The 25,921-nt window shown below is 38.6% G+C and overlaps 1 protein-coding gene across 2 annotated transcripts; it reads left to right on the plus strand.

Moving 5' to 3' along the window:
- Positions 1-928: 928 nt before the first annotated feature.
- On the plus strand, positions 929-25,921 carry LOC102308229 (sacsin). Of its 2 annotated transcripts, XM_042219163.1 has the most exons (8): positions 935-1,409; positions 2,053-2,140; positions 7,294-7,405; positions 7,628-7,774; positions 7,864-9,295; positions 9,479-9,567; positions 9,679-9,859; positions 24,755-25,921. In XM_042219163.1, the coding sequence occupies exons 1-8, from the start codon at positions 1,324-1,326 to the stop codon at positions 24,819-24,821; spliced, it is 2,202 nt and encodes a 733-aa protein (XP_042075097.1). In that variant the 5' UTR covers positions 935-1,323; the 3' UTR covers positions 24,822-25,921. The 2 variants fall into 2 exon arrangements, with proteins under 2 accessions (XP_005918442.3, XP_042075097.1); XM_005918380.3 differs by lacking the exon at positions 24,755-25,921 and having other exon boundaries at positions 929-1,409; positions 9,679-13,602.

Here is a 25,921-nt window from a genome sequence, read left to right on the forward strand (position 1 = left end):
AAGACTGGCAAAGTTATGGAAGCAACACATTAACAAGAGAATTCTGAGTAAAACCAAAGTTACTTTCCCTAGTAACTAGTTACTTTGAAAGTAACGAGTAACTTGAAGTAACTGAGTTACTTTTGAGAGAAGTAACTAGTAATGTAACTAAGTTACTATTTTAAAGTAACTTACCCAACACTGCTACTTAGTATAATGTACTCCTTAAAGGATGTGCAAATATGTACAAAGTGTGGCTCTTTAATAGTTTAATAGTTTAATTATTTATATAGCACATTTAATTACAACAGGAGCGTTGACCAAAGTGCTGTACAAGAATACAACATACATAATAAAACAACTTAGAGTATTATAAGTTGCATATATCACAATATGTAATCTACAAATCATTGCAGCGTGTAGGTAGCATATTTGATTTTTTAAATTCAAGCTGATTAACTCATTCACTGCCAGCCATTTTCAAATCAGGTAACTCCCCACTGCCAGGGTTTTTGAGCATTTTTACTCATTTTTGAAGAGCCACAGAAAACTGTGTGTTATGATCATATAAACGCTGAACCTACCAAAATGAAGAACAGACTCTCTTCTTTCATCCAAAAAAAAAGCTTGTTTCTACCATTTTCCATTCTTTAGTAATCAGCTGTAGAAGAGAGGTGGGTTCCACCAAAAATGCCTGTTTTGACCAAAAAAAGGGAGAAAACGAGCTTTTTGTGAAAAATACATTTCAAGCAGATGATATTCACTGACAAGCTGCCCGAGGTTGTATTCTAGCCCCTCCCATTGAAAAACGTAATTGACGTCTATAGACGTCAATGGCAGTCAACGTAAGTTTTTCGTCAATTGAAAAACGTTGACTGCCAACTATAGACGTCAATGGCAGTCAACGTAAGTTTTTCAATTGACGTCTATAGACGTCAATGGCAGTCAACGTAAGTTTTTCAATTGGCGTCTATAGACGTCAATTGAAAAACGTTGACTGCCAACTATAGACGTCAATGGCAGTCAACGTAAGTTTTTCAATGGCAGTCAACGTAAGTTTTTCAATGGCAGTCAACTTAAGTTTTTCAATTGACGTCTATAGACGTCAATGGCAGTGAATGAGTTAACAGGAAGTTGGCTGCTATTCAGCGATCGTGTATATTTCTTTCCTCTTAGAGGCCACCCAAACACATGAGATATCAATAAAAAGCCCAGAATGTCCTCTATTTAGTACATCAGGACTTAGTGGGATATCTCAAATAAGTCAAAAGATGTAGACCAAAAAACAAATGTCTATTACAGAGGACATAAACGAATAGGCTGGTTCTCAAGAGGATATGTTATATGACTTTGTTCTGCTCACAATACCCTGAATTTCTTACAGGAACCAACCCTGGAACAATGAGTCTGAAAGCAAAAAAGAAAGCTCGGTGAGTTACTTTGATTTTACTTTAATGTTATGTATACAGTTCTTCCTACTGTATATAAAACAATAGGAAATACTGCTATGCACTTCCTACAGAACAGTATTTCTGTAGGAAGTACTGTACGCAAAAAATGTGTGGCTCTATAGTACTGTAGGAAGTGCTGATACATATTAATATGATTTTTGGCGCCAATGTTATTTTCTCATTTTACTTGTAGGTCAAATTATTTATTGAATTGAATTACTGCTCAGTGTGTAATTATTTGAATCACTATATGAAATGTTTTTATTAGTCTTTGAGTGCACATCTTCATTCATCTCCATGAATGAGTTCAAAAATTTGTAACCAGTTCCCTAAAATTACATACTGAATGCAAAGTTCATATTCAACGTTTTATCATCCAAATTACATCAAGTACCTGCCCCTTTTAAATTTATTGTCCCATAAAGTGTCTTCTGATTTCATCACAAGCTGTTATCTGATTGAAAGTTGAGAACTTTATGGCTAAGAATACAAGTAAAATACACAAGCTTGTAGCTCGTTCCTATAATCAGTGTATCACTTTGGTTTAAATAAAATTCAATTTAAATAAAATTCAAACTCAGTGCTTTTTAATTTCTCTGCTGATACTGTTGCTTTTTTATAGGACTTCTTTCGGGGCCACAGCACCGCCCTTCATTGACTACTTGAAAGATATTCTACGTCGATATCCAGATGGCGGACAAATTTTGAAGGTTTGTGTAATGTTTTGCCAAAAGCCCATTTCATCAGTTACTTCTTGAAGTACTTCATGGGGTTGCAAAAGGATTTTCAGTCCTTTAGAAATCCGGTTTCAAAACTGTCCCTTGGCTCTGATCAGTAAATGCTTTCCTAATGATTGAATTGTCTCAGTTACTTATTTTGGCATTTTGTACCTTGCTGATAAAAAAAACATTAAGTCCATTTTGTAAATAACTTTTAAATAAATCATTATGTGATCATTTAAATTGTCACAAAGGAGGGTAACGGGCTAACTCCTTGTTATTAAAAAACACTATTTTCACACTAAGATGCACCATTGTGCACCCGGTTTCCAAAAAATAACAAGACAAATGACAGCAAAAAGAAAACACTAAGATTGTGGCCTCATAACAGACTTCAATGACTAATGTCACCGTGGTTCTGTCCAACCAAGGGCGTAGATTTGGCATGGACAGAAGGGACATGTCCCCACCAATATTCAGCGATTATTGAATTGTCCCCACCAATAATTTGATCTATTCGAGTAAAGAAAATCAAACCCGATAGAAAAAAAAAACCGATCTGTCAGCGTCTCATTCACCCAGCAGTGCAGAAAGAGTTAAATTACGTCCTCTACTGGAGTCCTACCTCATGTGACAAATATGGCCAATGTGATTGGCTGTGCCTTTCAGGGAGCTCTGTTTAGTTTTAGCAGCGGCAAACCTGCGCTGCGAGGAGGAGAGGAGGCTGGCAGCAAAAAGGAAGAACCTGGATATAAGTATTTTTCAAAGAAACCTGTAAGTCGCTTAAAGGCAAATTAACTCATAAAATGTGTCCATCATAATAACGTTACAGGCTTTGGCCCACATCAGTCAAAAATTGTATGTAACCATGAATAACGTGTTTTGGAAACTAACTGCACAACAGGCAGCACTATTAGTTATCTCGGTCTCAGAGCAGCATTTCTAATTTTGATTGAAACTGTCAGAGAAAACGGCAGCTTTGAGCAAGCCAGGATATTAGTTTATAGAGGCTGTTAAAATTATATGTCTAACGTTAAAATGTTGGTGACACAATAATTTCATCCTAATGGTACTGACATATTCATAGGTTAATTTTTGAGACAAAATGTCATGAGGTAGTCATGATTTTGCAAATATCCACCTTGTAGTGCAGTTTGCACAAATTGTTTTAAAAATGCACTCATCCTACAAACATTACTGATGAGTCAAGATCTGCACAAAGTGACAGAAACACTGAAGCAGCTCCACATTTTATTCTTATTGTCATGTATGTTCTATTTGTGATACAAGATCACAGGTGAAATTGGATGATAACTTGTTGGTTCATTACTGTATTTGAAGCACATGTGTGACTGCATGTATTTGGAATGTCTCACTGTTATTTATCAGGTGACAGAGGCAGCTCTGCCATGTTGTAGCTCAGACAGAGGTGAAGAGGCAAGGTCACAGGTGACTGACTGATGTTTTGGTGCTATAGATTAACTAGTATTTATTATCATGACAGTTGTTAGGCTGCTGATGTAAATTGTTTCATTAGTGTATATTTGACAAAGAATCTGAATTGACATGTCTCACTTTTTATATGGCATGAATCAATGTGTTATTTTATCAGGTGGCAATATGTCCTAGTGCAGTCAGAGGGGAAGAGCCAGGGCCAAACATGAGGCATGTCAAGCACAGAATAATAATTGTAATCTGAGGATAAAACACATGTACACATGAAAGAAGCTTCAGTGCTCTCAGAAGACTAAAAAGATGGCTAAGGTTAACAATGACTCAAATGAGATTAAACAATGCTGCTGTATGCCATGTCCACCAGGAGAGACTGGACAGTATAGATGTAAAACAAATATGCCAGCAGTTTATCTCAGTTAACGAGAGGAGAAGGCATGTGTTTGGCTCCTTCACATAGTGGACATTGAGTTGTTGTGTGGGGCACCAGTAGTCCATGTCTGTTGCTGTAACAGTAGCTCATGTTTAGAATAGAAAATCTCAGCTCACTGATTTGATCGGGGCAATAGTGCCTAAACTGTTGCATAATTTTGCTGAGAGATCTTTTACTTTGTGGTAATCTTAGACTTGTAGTTTTATGGACAAAAACCACCAGGTCATTCAGTGTTCCCTTAGTGCTAATGTATCAGAGATGTTGGTGTACTATAACTGAACTAATGATAAGTCCTTAAAGTCATATTCTTTTATTGTCATGACTATATTTGAAGCTATTTTTATTTTTGTATGATACCTGATTTATATGGATTATGGCTGAAGTAAACTAAAGCCTAAAATACTTAGTCAGTCATTTGTTTAATAGTAATTTAACATTATATAATTCACATATAAAACTATGAATTGTGATTTTAAATGGTTTAAAAGCACATAGAATAGCATATGTAGGCAAGTATATTTCTCCTCTTTTTATTAAGAAGCCAAAACAAAAAGGAAAAAAAAAAGAAACAGGGCAGAGTTCGGCGGTTGAATCATCCGTCCCCACCAATGCCAAAACCAAATCTACGCCCTTGTGTCCAACTTTCATAGTGTGAAGAACTCATAAACTAATTTTGACCAAATTTTACACAAATGGATACGTTTTAGGAAATGATGATATTTTATATCTAAAGGGTCAAATTTCTGGTTTACAGTAACATAATATTTAAAAAAAACAAAACACTTTTCTGGCTATTGTTCAATACTGCAACACTAATCCTGGATGTGTACCTTGTGAGTATTGTCTGACTATTTGATCTCTTTTGCTGCTTGGATACAGTTTCTTTGTAGTCACAAATATATTTAAAACTCTTTTGGCTATCATAGCTATAAACTTGTGTGTGGAATCAGCTTTACAGGTCAAACGTGAGCACATGTTTTTTGAGCTTCAAGATCTGTACCACAAACAACATTCTCTATCCTAGATGCTTGACTTGGATAGGGATCAAATTAGTGGATTATTGGAAACATGGATGTAAACTGCAAACTGACTGCAAGCATTACTATAATTCTGTTTTTTCTGAGGTTTTGCACCACTTGCACCACATAAGCACCATGTACATTAGGGTTCTTCTGCATACTCAGTTGCCTTTTTTGTGTGCTTTAATGTTGGAAGAAAATGTGAAAATATAATACGGTACAATTCAACACTAATAGTATACAGTTGTGTTCAGAAGTTTACATACACAGGGGCATGAATGTCAGGATAATTTTTTCTTTGAAAACTAAGAATTGTATGCACAAGTTTGGATTTATTTTGGATTTCCCCTAATCCACCAAGGGTCAAAGATATATATTAAGTTAGCCTTCTTTATCCATCTCAAAACCGGTTTTGATGTGCGTTTAGGATCATTGTCATGTTAGAACACTCAATGGTGTTTAAATTTTAACTGTCTGACTGTTGATTGGATGTAAAGTTGAAGAATTTTTAAAGTAGTCAATTTTCAATGTTCCATCCCCTTCGTGTAATGTACCAGTACCACAGCAAAACAGCCCCAAAGCATGATGCTATTGACATCATGCTTGACAAACTGGCACACTGTTCTTAGGTTTGAAAGACTCAGCTTGACTGCTTTTCATTGTGGCCAAATACCAGAATCTTTGTTTTCGTCTGACTATAAAACTTTTCTCCTGAATGTATTTGGCTTGTCCTTGTGGGAAGCTGCAAATTTTAGTTGCGCAGAAGGTGCAAATTTTGGAGCAGGTGCTTTTTTCTTTGTTAGCACCCTCTAAGTCCAGGGCGAGGCAAAAATGGGTCTTTGGGTCTTCTCACAGACCAAGGTCTGTAAGAAATAAATGTAAATCCTGTAAACTTTCAGTTGTAGCCAGTTATGATTTAATAATGATGATAAGAATTTAATAGGCCTTGGCATTGTAAAAGACACTGTAGAACCTTCAGTAGCACTTAAAAGATTTAAGTTACTGTATGTATATAATATATCGCCCTATGACAGCTGGGATAGGCTCCAGCGCCCCCCGCGACCCTGAAAAGGATAAGCGGAAGCGAATGAATGGATGGATATAATATATATATTATATGTTATATTTTGGCCTTCTGTGGATTAGAGAAAATCTAAAATAAATTCAACCTTGTGCATCCAATTCTTGTTTTTTAAATAATTCAAAATATATGATGTTACAGTAGGAAACCTAAATGGCTAATTAAAGCAGGGCTAGATCCCATTTAAACGAGTCACTTTCAAGGTTTAGTATGCTGGTTCACAGGAGAGATGGGACGCTTCTTGGAACAAAACCATTGTTCACATCACCTCTCCTGCTAAAGTAAGGAAAAATTGCTTGTAGGGGTGCTGCTATCAGTTATTTTAGGGATCAAGTAATCTATCGATTATTCAATTGATTATTCGAGTAATTGATAAGAAATACTTTTGTCTTATTAATGAGCAATAATAAATAATCAAAAGAGAAAGAACCAGGAGTGCATTGGTTTTAATTTTACATACTGCAATGTTTTAAAGTTTAACTGCATACAAGATCTGTAAAAATAAATAAATAAAATAAAATCTATATTGAAATTTTAGCTTTTAAAGAAAACAGTTTCTTAAATGCAAAAGATATATAAAAATCTCAATCACAAAGTAAACTAAGGAATAAAAATGTACCTTTACTCTGTCTTGTTGGAAGATTTTCTGACATTATTAAAAGGTAAGTTTAAAAACCCTCAGGTCAGGTACACCCCATCTCCTCCTTTAGCCTCACCCCTGTTTGCTGAAGGTATCGCTTTTATGAAATTAAATGATGATTTTACCAGTCTGGTGTCAGACTAAACTCCCAGGAGCTTTTTTCCAGTAAAGGTTTTAATGGTAATTACAGGAACAGCCCTGCTGTTTTGGACGCTCATCCTGACCTCACCGTTCTTGGTAATGGCTCTGACTCTTTGCTCTGTGTAAACAGACTCTGGCTCCACATTAAACTGTGCCAACATCAACATCACTGCTGCTATTGTGTGTTATCAGTGTTTTTGAAAAGCTAGCATTTACGTTGTTTGGCAAATGAGCGCGCTACAGAGCCGTGCGTTAAACACAGCATAGAAGAATTTGTGTCGAATGTTTTTTAGAATTAAATTACTTGATGAATTTTTGCAGCCCTACTAGCTTCCATTGGCTGTCTAATGTTAATAGTTGGTTTTGTTGGTCAATCAGGAACTGATTCAAAATGCGGATGATGCTCAAGCCACAAAAGTGGTTTTCATCCATGATGAGCGAAGCTATGGGACTGAAAGCCTTTGGACTGAAGAACTGGGAAAATTTCAAGGTATTTATTGATTAACAATAAATAAAAAACCTTTTCTCTAAAACATGTTTCTAACGTTTCTTTTACTTTTACATGAAAAAATGTTAAAATGAACAAAAATAGACAATAAGGAAAATAGATTGTTGGGGGGGGATGTAACTCTTTTTTTTTTTTTTTTCAGTCTTTCTTTTTCTTTTTTTATGTATTATCACCAATCCATGAGAATGTTTTATTTTTACGAAGGTCCTGCTCTCTATGCCTACAACAATGCCGCATTCACTGAGGACGACTGGGGAGGAATTCAGATGGCTGGAAGGAGTGTCAAGCGTGACGACCCGAACAAAGTCGGGAGATTTGGAATCGGCTTCAACTCTGTTTACCACATAACAGGTGAAACTATGTATAGTTATCACACTTGATAAGAGTAATGTTTTTTTAAATAAACAATTGACAGTAGCATATCTTTACTTTGTTCATAGATGTTCCAAGTATATTCAGTTCAGGCCACCTTGGCATGATGGATCCCCAAGAAAAAGTATTTGGAGAGAGAAGTGGAGGGTTTCGGTGGTCTTTGGATGATGCTGAAGACCAAGAAGTTCTGCTGAATATGCGTGATCAGTTTCAGCCATTTAGAGATATAGTCTCACATGTGTGTGACCATGGATGGTCAAAAGTTGTCATGGAGGATCAGCACTTCAATGGGACAATTTTTAGATTTCCTTTACGCAATGAAGAATCAGAAATTTCTGATAATCTGTATGACTCAGATAAAGTGGTTGAGCTTTTTGATAGCTTCATTGCAGATGCAGATTTGAGTCTCCTCTTCTTGAAAAATGTCACCTCCGTGTCCTTGTTACATATTAGTAAAGATGGAGCTGTTAACACCAGACTTCAAGTGAAATCCTCAGTCCCCACAGATGATGTTTTGGAGCCAGAAGAGGAGTCAGTCATTGAGGGTCTAACAAGGTTCAAAGTTATAACTGTGAGTTCAAAAGACCAAAAAGAGACAAAGTGGCTTCTGACAACATGTACCATGAAAGAGGGCGTTGTAGAAGATCTTGATTTGCTTACAAAGAAGTTGAGCTTTTTACCTCAAGTTGACCTGGCATTCCCCTGTGGTGAGAAGAGAGACTGTAGCCAGAGCAGACTGAGCTGCTTTCTCCCCCTTCCAAACAATGAATCCAATAAGACAGGACTCCCAGTTTATGTCAATGCATGCTTTGGCCTCACAGACAATAGAAGACACATCAAATGGCAAGAGGAAGACCAGAGACATGATGAACATGCTTTGTGGAATGAAATGCTGATGAAGAAGGTGTTTCCACAAGCATACATCAAGATCATTCAAGATGCCATTAAACTTGCCCAAAACTCTATCCTCCCTGTTTCCTCTGTGTACAATCTGTGGCCAGATCTCACTCAGATACAACACAAAGAAAAATGGCATGCTCTCACTCTGGATGTTTTTCATCACTTATTCAGACAGAACGTGGCCATCCTCTCTCTTGCTAAAGATGAAAGACAGTTTATCTCTCCATCAGAAGCTGTTTTCCCCTGCAATGGCCCAACAAGCACCAACATATTGTCTGCCATTAAAAGGGCTTTAGTGTCATGTGGAGAAAATCTTGTCACTTTACCAGCTAGTGTTGCGAGGGCTATAAATGAGGCCTACCCAAACCCTGCTACCCTAAAACATGTGACTCCAGCATTCCTCAGGGCCATTCTCCACAGGACTGGTGTGGATAACATCACTAAAGATGACAAACTCAGTCTTTTGGAGTACATTTTAGGTGATGAACAATACAAAGAACTTGAGGGTCTTCACCTCCTTCCACTCAGTGATGGCTCTTTCAGATATTTCACATACAAAGAGGAAGACACTGCTTTGATTGACAGCCATGAATGTCCAAGGTAGGGTTTCCATACATCTATCAATATTTAAAATAATGTTATATTTATCATGACTAAAGTTGCCATTTTTATGTGTTATTCACATATTGATTGTAACTGAATATTTGGAAGGTTCAGGAATGTTTCTATACTGAATGAACTCCTAACAGTTTGATTGACAGAATCCATTGCACTTTTTTATAGAGTCTTGCTGCCATTCTGTAAACCCTTCTTCATCCCACATGATCTGACTCCAGCCTGCAGTGCACATCTGAAAGAACTGGCCAGAAGAAGTAAGTGAAAGTAATTTTAAACAATGCAGAGTCATTTGTACACAGCTAAACATTTTAGCACACACATTTATTCTTAACTTTAAAAAAAAATCTTTTTAATTTGCTCTTCAGATTTCTTCAAGGTCACCAACATTGATGCATCCCATTTGGCTGAATATGCAAGACGATATTTGCCACCAGACTGGAAGCAGACAGGGAAGAACGTTGTTGCATGGGACAACAACAACAGTCAGCATCCACCTTCAGACTGGTTTCAAGAATTCTGGAGGTTTCTCAACAATCATTTTAATGAGTTAAGTCCTTTCACTGACATACCTCTAATACCAGTTAGTCCTCTGTCTGGCAGTCAGACTGTATCAGTAGCAAAACTACAGCAGAACACAACTCTGATCTTTCAGAAAAGTAAACAGCTGAATTTGCCAGACCGAATAGCTCAGCTGGTGAAAAAAGTTGGTGGGACAGTGGTGAGAGGAAATGAGTGGCTCAAGCATGAAGACCTTGACTCGTACGTGCTGTGCCCATCTCCAAGGAGTGTTTTGAAGGTCCTGATGAATTTAGATTTCCAGCATCTTGTCACAGAACTCAAATCCGCCTCCCACACAGCACACAATGAACTAAAAGATTATCTCTCTCATCTGGATTCTCTCTCAAAAGCAGAGAAAGATTTTCTCTTGAAGTTGCCTTTGTTTCAAACCATGAAAGGATTCAGTGTTGCAGCTCAATCAAAACAAGCTGTGCTTCTGATCTCAGGCCTAACAGTACCAACAGAGCTCCCTATGCCTGATTCCATAATCCAGTGTTCTACTGAGACTGACCGCAGACTGTTACAGCTGCTCAAAGTTCATCTCTTGGACACTGCCGAAGCAGCCAATGTTCTTGTTGACAGCATAAGGAAAGGCGCTTGCAGCAGTGACAACACTAACAAAACAATGACTTGGATTTTACAGCATGGTAAGGTGCTTTTCTCACAAAACCAATCCCTGAAATTTAGCTGTAAGGACTTGAGCTTCATTGAGGTGAATGGACAGCTGAAAAAGGCATCTGACTTTTTTGATCCAAGAATTCCGACTTTTAAAGTCATCTTTGAGTCAGACTTCTTTCCACCGCCTTCATACACTCATTCACTGCAGATGCTGGAAAGCTTAACAGAAATCGGATTACTGAATAAAGAGATGGATGTCTCACCTGAACATTTGCTACGTGCTGCCACGCTGACTGACAAACTATGCATGAACTCACAAATCGAGGCTCTGAGAAGAGCTCAGGTTCTGTTGGAAATATTGGAAAGTAATGATTTACTGTCAAAGTTTTCTCACAGACAGCTTCATTGCCTCAAAATGCTTAAATGGATCCCATGTGAACAACCTGGAGGTGAGAAACAATTCAGTGATAAATCTCAGAAGTATTGTTTGTTTTGCCCAAATGAAATAAGACATTCTGTGTATAAGGACATTGTTGGACATGTAATGCCACTAACAGGGAAGCTCAGTGACAGAGTTAGCAACAGACTTGGTCTCAAAGACCTACCACCACCTGAAAAAGTGACTGAGAATCTGTCAGTCTTGAAATCAAAAGCACTGGAAATGGTTAATCCTGACACAGATGTAGACTTCAAAAGACAGCTGCACAGCATTTACAAACACATGCAAGACAATGTCTCTGTATTTGTTACAATGATGGGCAATGAGACATGTTGGCTATGGACTCACAACCAGTTTGTTGCACCCCAGGATCTGGTTCTTGAATACCCAAATAATCTAGATCTGAGTTCTTACATTGGGAAGGTGCCAAGTGAATTTTTGCCATACAGAACATTGTTCCAGAAGTTTGGCCTGAGAAAAGTACTTTCCAGTGAAGACATTTTAGGCATTCTGTACTCTGTCCAGCAAACAATTGAAGCAAGACAACCGCCATTTGCAAGTTCCTCAGAGGTCAAAGTGTCAATAGAAATTCTCAACTGGCTCTGGAAAGAGAAGAAAACAGTTCAGGATGACATCCCAGTGCCAGTCATTGCTGAGGGAGGAAAATTTACCCTTAAACCACGATCAACAGCTCTTTTCTGTGATGTAAGCAAAAATGGACTAAAAGAACTAAACTGCAGAGAAGAGGAAATTTATGTCATACATGAGGAAATCCCAAAAGCAGCAGCTGAATGGCTGGAAATTCGTTTTCTCAGTACCCACATCCTTGATCCAGAGGAGATAGGAATAGAGCAGTGTGGACAATCTGAACCAATAACAATGAGGATAAAAAACATTCTTAAAGAGTACGATGAAGACAGTGACATCTTCAAAGAGCTCATCCAGAATGCAGAGGATGCTGGGGCAGATGTTTGCAAGTTCTTGGTGGATTTCAGAGTACACAGAGATGCCCCTGAAAGCCTGATTGACCCTGACATGGCTCTTTGTCAGGGACCTTGTCTTTGGGCTTTTAATAATGAGCAGTTCACAGCAGAGGATTGGAAAAATATTGTCAGAGTTGGCTCAGCCTCAAAGGAAAACAAAGTGGAAAAAATTGGAAAGTTTGGACTTGGATTCAACACTGTGTATCATGTGACAGATGTCCCCTCCATCCTTAGTGGCAACACTCTTCTCATACTTGATCCAAATGTTACTCATCTCACAAAACATATCAAACATAAATCAAATCCTGGAATCAAGCTGGATCTCTCTCAACAGCATCTCTTTCATTGTTTTCCTGGTCAGTTTGGATCATATGAAAACATTTTTGACTGTAATTTTACCAGAAAAAGTCCTCCTGAACCCTATCCAGGCACTCTGATCAAACTACCTTTCCGAAGTGAAGAAGAAGCTGTCAAATCAGAAATAAGCACAAATGTGTATCAAAAACCCAATATCCTTGATTTTCAACATCACTTTTCTAAAAACTCACAAACCCATCTGCTTTTTTTAAAGAACATCATTACATTATCCCTCCAAAATATCCCACACAATGGATCAACTCCACCAACAGAAAACGAAATAGAGACCATCTTCTCTGTGTCCAAAACCACTGTGAGTGCAATGGAGATTCCTGATGACACCAGTGTGTCCAAGCAACGTCATGCTGAGAAATCACTGATGAAAGTTGATGGTAAATGCAAAGGACTAATTGAATCTTGCACAGTCAGAATTATCCAAATATCCAGTCAGCAGTCTAATGAAAATGAACTTCAGTCCTGGCTCCTGTACAACTGCTTTGGGACAGATGAGTCCTTTAAAATGGCCCTTCACAAAAACAAGCAGGCCAGTTTCTCTTTGCCCATTGGAGGGATTGCTGTGCCCTTGCAAAATCATCCAGAAACTGGAAAATTCACCATATTACAAACAGATCTTGTTGGACAGGCCTTTTGCTTCCTTCCTCTTCCCATTCACACAGGTCTTCCTGTCAATGTAAATGGCACATTTGCTGTGACAAGCAACCGAAAAGGTCTGTGGGAAACTGGAGTGAAAAATGACTGGAACAAAGCTCTCCTTCAGGATCCAGTAGTGACAGCATATGTTACTGTACTCAAGGCACTAAAGAAAATGTCAGAAAATAAGCAGCTGGTGAGTTACTGTTATCACACATTTTGGCCTGATAGAGAGAAAGTGACTGAAACGTTCAAGCCTTTAGTGGATGCACTTTACTCAACCATTGTTGATGACTCTGTTGGTCCAGAGCTCTTTAGTGATGGAGAACAATGGTTCTCAATGAACAATGCCATATTTCTACATGAGAGCATTGAAAATGATGAAAAGATTGGTGACCTTGCAGTTCAAGTTTGCAAGAAATATGCAAAAGGACCCAATCATGTTGTTCCTCTTCCACTGTGGCTGAGAAATAGTTTCAAACAGGCTGGCCTAGAAAAGGTTTTACAAAACAGGACCTGGAACTGGGAGAAGTTCTACAGGGAAGCAGTGTTTGTAACCTAACTACAATGGACTCGAAGAGTAGAGATACCCTTGTGCTGCATGCTATTGACCTTCATATCAAAGAAATTGACAATCTGCTGCTCTGCTATCCATGCATACCCACAAAGGGTGGACAGCTCCAACATGTCAGGAAACTTGTGAATCCTACAGGGAAGGTGGCCTGTCTTTTTGAACCAAAAGAGGGACGCTTGCTTGGTGGATCCGAAAATGACTTCAGATCTCCAAAAAGGATTCAGCGTTTGTTGGAACTCGGTATGGCAAATGACCATCTCCCATTGGAAGACATCACAGAGAAAGCAGGCACAATTAATAAAACCTGGAGCATTGACAAAAAGAAAGCATTTGTCCACTTGAAGTGTCTATTTGAACTGATGAAGAATCACATTTATGATGAAGACTCTCACCACTGGAAAACACTCAGGACAACTGCATTTCTTCCAGCATATTCACCTGGTGATGCAAAAATGGAAGGAAATGTAACACTTAAAAGGCCCACTGATGTTTTTAGTGACAAATGCTCCCTTCTCGTTAACATGACACAACCAGTGCTGGATAATAGTAATTTGAAAATGCACCACAGTGATCCAGTCCTAAAGATCTTGGGCGTGAACAGCACTCCGAAGCCAGAGGTGGTGCTCCAGCAGCTGCATGAAGGAAGCAAACAAGCACACTCCATTGACAGATCCATGCTTTACAAAATAGCATTTGAGTGCTATAAGTGTCTGGATCAGTGGATCTGTGACTCTGGAAATGCCACTTACATTTCACAACAAGCAAGTTCATTTCCATTCATCCTCATTGGCGATACATTTGTGAATGTTGATCGTGCAGCTGAGAACGGGCAATTTGAAGCAAAGCCCTATCTCCACGTACTTCCAGCTGCCTTCACAAGCTTCACGAACCTCTGGACATGTATAGGTGTTGAAAAACAATTTACGACCACTCAGTTTCTAACTGTGTTGCAGGAATTAAAAGTTCAACATGGAAACAAGCCCCTACCAAAGAGTGATCTCTCAGTTTGCCTCACAATTTTAAACAAAGGGATATTTGAGGCCAAAGTCAAAATCACGGATGACTGTCTCATACCCAATGAGCATGGAGTTTTGCAGTTTGCTAGTGAGCTGTTTTACAATGACAGCCCATGGATGCCACTCACTTCAGGTGTCACATTATGTCACGACAATATCCCACGTGTTATGGCTCGCCACCTTGGAATCAAAACAACAAGGCATCATTCTCTGGAAAACCACATAGTTGATGAAATGACACCATTAGCTTTTGAGTTTGAACAGCAGGAACAGCTGACTGTTCGTATTAAAAACATAATTTCAGCCTATCCATCAAAGAAGGATATCCTTAAAGAGCTCATCCAAAATGCTGATGATGCAGAAGCAACAGAAATTCACTTCATCTGGGACAAAAGACAACATGGGAAAGTAAAAACATTTGGGAAGAAATGGAACAATCTCCAGGGTCCAGCACTTTGTGTGTTCAACAACAAAGTGTTTTCTGATGCTGACATTAAGGGAATTCAACGGCTGGGAGAGGGAGGAAAGCACAGCACCCCAGGGAAGATAGGGAAGTACGGAGTTGGATTCAACTCTGTTTACCATCTGACTGACTGCCCTTCGATCCTTACAGGAGATGAAGTACTTTGCATTTCTGACCCCAATCAAAAATACATTGAAAATCATTCAAATAAACCACGATATGGCATTGGCTATAAACTAGCTGACACTTTCAAAGAAATGTACGTAGATGTCTACAAATCCTTTCTTCCAGACAAATTTTCTCTTAAAGACGGCACCATGTTCAGATTACCTCTGAGAATGGGTACAAATGCAAATACCTCCAAAATATCACAGCAAGGAGTCACTGACCGTGACATGAAAGAACTGTGCTCTGCCCTGTCTGAAGATCCTGAAGGACTAATTCTCTTTCTGAAAAACATCTGCAAAATCAAAGTCCATGAAATCAGTGACGATTCAGGAGGACTTAAAACCATCTTTGAGGTTGAAAAAAATCTGCCACAGAAAAGTCGGGACGAGAAAGATGCTTTTGTGAAACATCTACAAAATGCACTGCAATCAGACAAATTAGCAACACAAAAGACTTTCTATGAAACTGTGATTTCCACCTCAGATAAAAGACAAAGTAAGTGGATTGTTGCAGAACAGTTTGGCTCCTTCAAAGACAGCTTTGAATTAAAACTATCAGACAAACTTCCCCAAGCATCATTAGCTGCACATGTGAACACAAAGGGATCCAGCGTCATGGATTTTAAAGGAGAAGCCTTTTGTTCACTTCCTTTGCCAGGGAAAACTGGACTGCCAGTACATGTAAATGGAAACTTTGAGGTTGATTCTGCCAGGAGAAGCCTTTGGAAAGAAGATGGGAAGAGTAAGAAATCAAACTGGAATGAGATTTTGAAACAGAACGTCATTGCTCCGCTTTATGCAGACCTCCTGCATTACATCAGGCGCAGCATTGCAGTCAAGAAAGTTTCCCTTACATTTATTGACTCATGTTTCAGTACAGAATACTTGTGTTTTTGGCCAACTGTGTCCGAGGATGTTTGCCCAGACTGGCATGAAATGATACATGGAGTATACAGATCACTGAAAGAAAAAGGCCTTGATGTAATCCCTGTGATGAAGAGCTCAACACGGAAAATTGCAGATAGAAAAATTAAAGAATACTCTTTTGACTGGTGTAATGTCAGTGAAACAGACTCACTTGAGGACCCTTATCTGACAAACCTGACAAACTACAAGCTGATGCCCATCTTGGAAGATCTTGGAATGAATCTGGTTCCTTATTCCACAAACATGCAGAGGATTTGGAAAAGTTTCAGATCTGCTGGGGTTGAAGTGAAAGAGGTCAGTCCCTCCTCTGTGCAGACTTTCCTACGAGCAAAGCCTCTCAATGATCCAACCCAAACAGATAAGGATTTGCCTTTACCCATAAGTGCTACTTTGATCAAAGATGAGAAAAGATGTTCGGAGCTCTTGAGTTTTTGTTTAAAAGATTTCTCCTCACAAAAGGTCACCCAAGACAATTCAAATTTACTCAATGGACTTCCGCTTCTTCTCACAAAAGATAAAGTATTGACAGTTTTCAACTCCCAGTCACTCAAGTGGATATCAGGATATGAAGATCTCTTCTTTCACTACGAGAACAAATTTGCAGACTATCAGACAAACAAAGACCACATTGAACTTCTTCAAAGTTTAAAACTCATCCAAAAAATGACATTGACCTGCTCAGAGAAATATCTGAAACCATTAATTCAGCATCTTCTTGAGAACTGCTATGTTGATCCACTCTGTGGTCTTCATGTCCCAAATGAGACAATGTTGGAGTGGCTGAAATCACTTTGGATGTTCATAACAAGTGAAATTAAACTACCAACATCTAGAGTTGATGAACAAAGTCTGACACTAAGTGATGTGAGGAAACTCTTCAGTGACTGCTACATTTTACCTGTTGTGTGTCCAAGGTTGAACAACAAGCACTTGCTGCAAACAATGAAACACATGTCAAGTGTTGTGTTTGCCTCACAGAAACACAAAGACATATCAGGCATCCTCTTCAAACTTGGTTTTATGAGGTTTGATCATGTTTTCTTCTCTAAAATGGACCGAGAGGTACGTTCATGTCTACAAGATGAACTTCTTGATGTAGATGATCAAAGCTCAGTGTTGGATCAAGTGTACAACATTAATCACTCAGAGTTTTCCCAGCTTTCAAATGATGATATGAATAAGTTTCAGATGTTCCTGCAATCGGGATTTTCCAAGTCCAAAGACAATCAGGAGTATGTGACGAAACTCAAATCCTTACCAATATTTGAAACAACACATGGTGAACGAGTGAGGATTGATGGAACTAAAAAGGTTTATGTTCTCAACAGCATTTATTCAGTGAAATTTCCAGATTTGTTCAACCTGCCCAACAGCAACAGCATTTTTCTCAAGTTCAACTCTGAGAACTACATGCTGTCACAAACACTCACCATTCAGGTCCTGGATGATTTGGAGTATTTCATGAAGTTCATTCTACCTGCTGTACACCAACTCACAGAGACACAGATTCTTCACAGCCTTAAGCTGTTGCTGTCACTACATTACTCTTCAGAGGACAAGAAAACTATCATCTCTTTACTGAAGACAGTGAAACTGATTCACAGTTCTCAAGGTAGACTGGAGCCTGCATCATACTACTTTGATGAGAGAGTGGAGCTGTACAAACAAATGCTGCCTCAAGAGAAATTTGTACCTAACAGATTTTGGACTGAGCTGTGTGACGGAGAAGACTACACAACAGAAAAAGCAAAAGAGCTGGTCAGAGAACTTGGAATGAAGCATGTTGTGTCAAACGATGAGATAATAAATTTTGCGTACCAGCTGGAATCAGAAACAAAAGGAAAAGGAAAAATTGAAGACCTGAAACGGAAATCATCATTACTTTTCAGGAAAGCCTTGAATAAAGCATGTGATCCCAAAGACAACAAGGAAAGGTTGCTGGAAAGCATTGCCGACATCAAATTCATTTTTCCAGTTATGATTCGAAAAGAACTGTCCAACTACCACCAACCATTTGCAGCTGAAGGAACTACTGTTAAAATTAGAGGCTCGTTGATTGAAAAAAATCCAGAACATCAGGATTTGATTTGGACCTCAATGCCAATTATAGACCTGCCAATTATGTCACAAAGTCTTCAGAAAATGATAAAAAGTGCAGGAGCTCATGAAGAACCACCTCCAAACTGTGTAACCAGTAACATAAGAAACATCTGTCAGTCACCATGTGAAACTGACCACCTGATCAAAACACGAGCTAAAGTGTTCAGAAATTCGTACGCTTACCTGCAAGCAAAAAGATTTGAAGGAAACCAGCTGGCTGGTCTTCCTGTTGTGTTGGTTGAAAAAGACACAAAACTTATGAGGCCTGATGACATGTGTCTGTCTCTTTTCTATGATCTTGACTTCAGACCATATCTGTACAAGATTACTCCAGAAGATGCAATGTATGCACCGTTCTTTCAGAAAATTGGTGTGAAGAACGAAGCTACTGCAGAGCAATATTGTAATGTTTTGGCAGCAGTTTACGCTGATTCCTGTGATAAACAGGAACTACATTCGAACCAGCTGAGAACTGTGAAACGAGCTGTTGAGCAGTTGTTTAAGTTAATCAGAACTCAGGGAAACCAGACGCTTCTTGAAAATGTTGAGACTCTGTATCTTCCTGCAGTAGATGGTAAATTATACCCATCATCCACACTCTGCTACAACGACACAGTGTTTGAGACCAAAAGGTTGGAGGAAGCGCTGGAGAACAAGTTCCTGCTGCTTGAGAAACTCAGTGAATGTTATTTGGGCAACGACAAATACATGCATCATCAGCTGTTGCAACTGCTGCCTCAGAAATTTCAGCCAAAGATGCTGTCTGAGTTCACAGAGGAAAGAGTTGTGGAATCAAAGATGCGGCTTTGTGAACTTGGGACTGGCTGTGAATTTAGTGGATGGTTTGCTAAACATCTCTCCTCAGGAGCCTTTAAATATGGATTAATTTGTCTTATTAGAGAGAATTCTCAAGGCAAAATAACACAAGAAGATGCTTCTAACACATGTGAGCAGACTTTTGGCAGTATACAGATTATCTGCTGCAAAACTTTGGAAACAGCTCTCTGGCTCAATAAACAACCACTTCCCAAAACTGATGAAGAAACTGATGTATCTGTGGAACGAGGGCAACAAGGATGCACCTTTTACTTAAAGCACAATGATGACATGGCTCACAAGGTAATAAATGAAGTCATCATGACACTGACAAAAGAGATTAATGTTCTTTTAGGAAACAGAATTGCATTGGTTCACCTTCCAGTGCTGGGACAACTCCTCATGTGTGATGATCTGCAAGATGTTCGGAAAACTCTGGCTAAAAATCAGATCCGTGACAGTGCTGAAACTGAAAGTTCCTCTTTTAGTCCAGCAGCCCCTGGGACAGAGGTTCCAGGAGAATGGCATGATTGTTTGGACATGAATGTCCTCAACAACTTTGAAGAAGGGGAATATGTTGGCTACAGCATTGATGACAAGTACATTTATGCAGTTATTGTTGAAGAACTGCCTGGTCGCAATGGACGATATTCATGGAGATACAAAATAGAAGTAGGAGAAGATGAGCCCATTGAAGTCAGCTGTGTTGTTCTGTTTCAGTTTAAACGAGAAAAGAAGGTAAAAACAGAAAGGAGGAAATGCATGGAGCCAGGACCACAGAAGAAGACGCTAAAAACAGAAGAAAACACTTGCATGGAGCTGGAACCACTGACAGGAGCTGTGCCACATTCTTCTGAATCATCAACAAATTCTTTACCAGCCTCTGTTGAGGAAGCTAAAAGGGAAATTGATAAATGTTTGGCAGAGATCTGGAGGCTTCCTGAGGAGGAGAGGCACAAAGCCATCAAGAGACTGTACCTCAGGTGGCACCCTGACAAAAATCTGGATTGCCAGTCTCTCGCCAATGAGGCATTCAAATATTTACAGAATCGAATTGATGAGCTCAGCAAACCCAAAGCTGCAGGCTCGACCTTTTCAAGCAGAAACACAAATTTCAGCGGCTTCTATGAAGAGTGGAATCGGGAGGCCAGGTATCACAGAAATACTCGAGAGAAGTTCTCTAGAGGCTATAGAGGTTTCCATTCCTACAACTTCTGGACCCACAATGAAAATGTCCCAAGGCCAGACAAAGAAGAGGCCAGGCGCTGGTGTAGACAGGCTCGCTGCGATCTCAATGCAGCTCACAAAGACACTGGTGGAGGGAGCACAGAGTGGTGTCTGTTTAAGGTCCATCAAGCAGTGGAAAAGTCTCTCATAGCAGCATGCTATAAAAGAAATGGACAACGCCCCAACAGCAGCTCAATTTCAGCCACTGCTGCACAAGTTTCCTGCTACAGCCTCCAACTGAGAGATCTGCCTGAGATTGTGAAAAACCTGCAGACACTCGGAGTGGATCCCAAAAAGACTCAATATCCCAACTGCCATCCATATCCTCACATACCGAACGGACAATTCAGATCAGAGAATGAAATGCTGGCACTGAACAAGGCATCTGAGCTCCTTAATAAAATAGAAGCATATGTGAATTAAGGATTTAAAACAAGGTATTGGTCAGTGTAACTGTTTTTCCAAATTTTAAAAGGATTATATCCACAGTGCAAACTGAAATATTATTTAGCATCACAACCAAAAGGAATTTAAGTTGTATTCTTTTTTTTTCCTTTTTTTTTTTTTGAGTAATGATCACTGAATGATGTTAGTATGAAGTATAAACAACAAAGGTTTTTGTGCACTTTCATGAATATTCACTTAGGAAACATGTAATCACTATATGCCTTTGTTTTGCTTTGCTTTCATTTTGAAGCTGCTCATTTCTGATATTGATATATTATGTGTTTTGTTTTATTTTGAAAATGCGTATATCAAGTATTTTTTGTATGCAACTGAGTTGGGATTTTTGACTACTCTTGGGGGGAGGTCATTGGACCGCTTCATTGTTGTTTGGTAAATGCCTGCTGGGAAGCAATATACTTACTGTAATATAACATTTATGAAAAGGCAAATGTGAAGACTACTTACTGAGTGAAGCTGCAACTACTGTAGAAGTTCTGTCTAATGTATTTAGAGATATTCTTACCTATTTTTCTTACATTTTAAACACTTATTACTATTGACATCCATAACTTTTGGTGACAGAAGACACTCAGCATGTAATTTTGTTATGTTAAGTGCAAATGCAAAAGAAATTGGCAGAAATCTGTCGCAACCTATTATTATCATTTAATAAAAGTTTTCTTATGAAAGAAAAGAAATGGCAATGCCTGTCATATTTCTAAAAAGGGGTCAAGGGTTAGCTAATATTACTATAATTACGTATAAGTATATAATAAGTTTAAGATTATTACTTCATTTCATTCCTTGTTCATTTACTGTATATTCAGGAGTTCTTAAAGGAATAAAGATTACCTACTTTACACTAACTGTGTCTGTTTAATGTGATTTCACTTTTTCGCTGTATCATTTAATGTTAATGTGTCAGTGGCCAGTGTGACATAAAAACTGTACCCACTAATACCAGTAAAATCTGACAGCAAAAAATCTCTGAAGTTTGCTGACTTTGACTCTCTCCCTGAAGTTAAACCACCATCTATGGCAATGTAGAATTAAGATTTCACAAATTCAGGATTACTTGAGCTCTGCAATTCATGAGCTGCGGCTGAGATGAACATACAAAAGACATCTATGCTAAGATGAGATCAGCCCTGCACAAGATTAGACAAACCATTGAATCAAAGTGTTTTCAGCAGTTTAAAGACACTGATGCTCACTTAAAGATTACGTTTACATATACTGAACTCAAAGAAACATAATTAGAGACGGGGATAAGAAACGATTGTACACAATCATTAAATGTACTTAAGTTTCTCAAGAATTGTCTGTGTGAATCTTAATCATCCATATTAGTAAATGGAGTTTGCTGAATTAGAATTCCAAGTGTACCTCCAACCACCTTCAAGCCAACAAGTGGTATAATCAACCCAACTACCTAACATGTCTATATGGTCTCCATGAGAATCTTGTTTTCACAAAGGAAATTCTAATTGGGTGTTAGCAGATAATGAACCTAAATCTAAAAAATGTCATTGGACCCCATTTGGATGTTCAGTTGTCAGTGAAGAGGAGCACGAGTTAAAGTTAAAAGCATTTTTTTTTATTCATTGTAAAGTCATGTTATGAATATAATGACACCTTAACAACATATCTGGCCAATACATGTTTCCATATATTGTTTGTAAGGAAAAAGTTCACATATATATCAGATTTGGTCCTTGTGTTTTGCCTCCTGTTCTCTCCTCCTTCAACTGATAATTTACACTAAATCTCTACATACAGCAGGGTGGCGCCTGTAACTGAAGGGATGTGAAGATAGAAAAAAGAAGTAAGGATCTTTACAAAGTTAGTGCGATACAATGGGAGCTCAAGGTGTTACAAGCATATTAGACACTTGCCTTAATGACACATCTAATCCAAGCCTGGAGGGAACTGCAATAGGTACATTCTTCTATTGGTATATTTTGTGTTGAAGAGACTCAACTCATTAACGCAAAGACATCTTTTGGGTTTTGGAGCTTAGGTTCTAGTTGTGAAGGTTGAGGTGGACACATCAGAGTTGTTATAAATGTGATGAATCACGAGCTCTGCAGTTTGTTAATAGCTGATCACGAGGCAACATGAAAACCGGTTTAGCTAGAACACCATGTATTATTACTGAATACCCACCTGGCAACTTTTCTGTTGCCAGGTGGGTATTAACAGAAAGTTCAGCACCTATTTTAGCTAGAAGAGAACAAAAATCAAATCAAATCAAATCACTTTTATTGTCACATCACATGTGCAGGTACATTGGTACAGCACATGTGAGTGAAATTCTTGTGTGCGAGCTTCACAAGCAACAGAGTTGTGCAAAATACAATAATGTAAACAAGCAAAATACAAGAATGGCTACATCTGAAACTAATAAATATATGTACAATATATAATAGTATATGCCAGAGCTTACATACATACAGCTTACATAAATACATCAGAGCTTATGAGAACATCTCTCGGAAAAACTTTGTTTTATTCAAGAGTGATGCAGCTTTTAGGACGGATATACATGATATAGCTAAATCACATCTCCCCTGCTAATGGCCAATTCAGCTTTTGTTACTGTATCAAATAAAGTCACCATGACATGTAAAATTAGCCAAATGGGAATTACTGTAAGCTGTACTTCATTTTAAACAATGTGGAGCTTCCACATTCCACGGGAAGGAAGGACACTAGAAGTGGATAAAAAATAGATTTTACTTTTACTACTCCTCTTTCTTCCTGAGAAAATATGCTATTTACCTTGTGCAACACCATATTATCGGAATGAAATAAGCAGCTCCGTTTTCCTGCAAGAAAAAACTGCAGCCCATTTCCTGATGAAGAGCTGCTGAAGTGGAACAATTGTCCACAAGAGCAATATGTGCCCATATTTCCAGTGTCTGTCATAGCCTTTGATAAATGAATGGATTTTCTGTCACCTACATTTGATTCAACATCTCTTGCCTGTACAAGTAGAAGATCCATGCAGTAGTACAAGGAGGATGTTGCTTTAGCGACTCATATATTCACTCATATAGTCGTCATTTGTTTTATGAAACACATGTTTACAATGAGTCTTACAAATTTTGTTGTATTATATTCAGTAATAGGGTGGGTATTGACAGAAAGTTCAGCACTTATTTTATCTAGAAGAAAGCATAAATACAGAAGAGCTGATGAGAAAATCTCAGAGAAACATAACATAGACTTTGTTTTACTTGAGAGCGATACAGCTTTTAGGACTGACATAGATGATATAGCTAAATCACATCTCTCCAGCTTATGGACAAATCAGCTTTGTTACTGTATCAAATACAGTCGCCATGACATGTAAAATTAGTCAAATGGGGAATACTTCACTTTAAACAATGTGGAGCTTCCAGATTCCACAGGAGGAAAGATACTAGACATGTATAAACCTAATAACCCAATAGTTCTTTATTGTTTTAACTACTATTCTGCAGTCTCATAACAAATATAAACAAATATAAACAACGAGAGTAGATATACTAAACCTGTATTCATTAATTATTACATCATGCTGCCGTATTTATTCGTGACTGTGCTATACACTGCAAACAAACCTGTGACAAGTGCCATAATTTGGTTACAAGAAGAAGTTCCATAATTCCATAGCTTTGCCTAATAACAAATGCATGAACGTTTTTTTAAAATGTTTTGTTTATTTTATTTTTTTGCACTTTATATCAGTTGCAAGAAAGTAGCTGTCTACGTAAGTAATCTGGGTTCTACAGCTTTAAGCAGCTGCAATCACTTTCTGGCAGACAATCACTGTTCGGCACAACACCGGCAATGACTTTGCAGACATCCTGGAGTCAATCGACAAGCGATTGTCCAGTTTTGATGCGAGGATGTCCCTGGTGGAGATTTCACACCGGGAATTTAAATCTCTGAGAGAATCCCTGGAGACTGCTGAAAACGCCACGCTACGGGAGTCGGTCAGATCTTTTACTGAAAATGTGACCCAGCTAAACATAGAAGAAGAAAAAAAGAGAGACTGTTATCATTTACAAGCCCGTAGCATGAGAGATAACCTTGTGCTCTCTTGTATTCCAGAATCTGCTGGAGAGGACACGGAAATAGCGGTGGAAAAGCTTCATTAAAAACACCTGGAGCTGCCTGAGGACACCGTGAAGAACATCGCGTTTGAAAGAGTGCATCGTATCAGGGCCATGAGGTTAGCGACTGGGAGACCACGTCCAATTGCGACCAAATTCGGCCACTTCAAACAGAAGGAACAGGTGAAGAGTCGCAGCAGAGAGCTGAAAGGAACGGACTTCAGCGTAAACGACCACGCCAACGAGATCCTGGAACGACGCAAGGTCCTGTTCCCAGTCCGACGTAGCTTCATCCAGAAAGGCTCCCGCGCTGTCATCGCTGTGGACCGACTCTACATGGACGGACAGCTCTAGCACGACCCCGGCATCACTCCGTGGTTGTATTGACTTCACTCCAGATAAGAATCCACTACACTCTTTTCTTATCCACTCACACTCTCTTGCATTAACATGTGTTTAACCTAGCAATACCAGTATGATGTCATAGCAGATATAACACTGTCACCCTCCGTCATTGTTAATTGGAACGTTTCAGGTAATTTTTCTTTTTTCTTTTTCTTTTTGTCGCATACCATTCTCGTTGGTTTTTTTCTTTCTCCTTTCTTTCACTGTGGATACTTTGAAAGGGAAGTTTCAGTTCCCAACCAGCTACAGCGCAAGTTATTTGCGCTCCAATCATGAATATATCACATGTGAGTACACATTTGATATATTCTAATATTTGGTAAGTCTAGACCCCTTACTGAACCTGGGAGTGTAGCCATCTTAAGTTTTGGCCTACGTTTGCACCATATAAAAAAGCTTAGCCAGGCATTCAGACCCTTCATCACCCTATTTGAAAATATAACCGGAATCATTTGGACAGGATATAACAGTCAAGGCAAAATATTCACCCGAGTGTAGTTTTATATAATGCAGCAGGAAATTTTTTAAGCCATATGAAAAGAAACAATCTCCATATATTGACAACATAATGAGATTATAAAAAAAACTATTTAAAAAAAGATGAAGCATTTTATAAAGTAGTTGTTATAATGAGTTTTTACAGACCATTATAACAACTTTTAAAATGTGTTCACCATCTGGGTATCGACGTAGAATATTTTTCAGGTAGTCATGAAGGGTGGCGCCGTTGCTCCAAAAAAAAAAAACTAAACAAAACAGC

Source organism: Haplochromis burtoni, unplaced genomic scaffold (assembly GCF_018398535.1).
Source record: "Haplochromis burtoni strain Fernald_Lab_line unplaced genomic scaffold, NCSU_Asbu1 Contig_29, whole genome shotgun sequence".
NCBI classification, from domain to species: domain Eukaryota; kingdom Metazoa; phylum Chordata; class Actinopteri; order Cichliformes; family Cichlidae; genus Haplochromis; species Haplochromis burtoni.

What these genes read in the sequence shown, in the direction of transcription:
- LOC102308229 (XM_005918380.3), top strand. Translation starts at nt 1,324, where the DNA reads ATGACTTTGTTCTGCTCACAATACCCTGAATTTCTTACAGGAACCAAC. An exon ending in AAAGCAAAAAAGAAAGCTCG is followed by an intron (nt 1,410 to 2,052) that starts GTGAGTTACTTT and finishes GCTTTTTTATAG; the next exon opens with GACTTCTTTCGGGGCCACAG. An exon ending in GACAGCCATGAATGTCCAAG is followed by an intron (nt 9,296 to 9,478) that starts GTAGGGTTTCCA and finishes ACTTTTTTATAG; the next exon opens with AGTCTTGCTGCCATTCTGTA.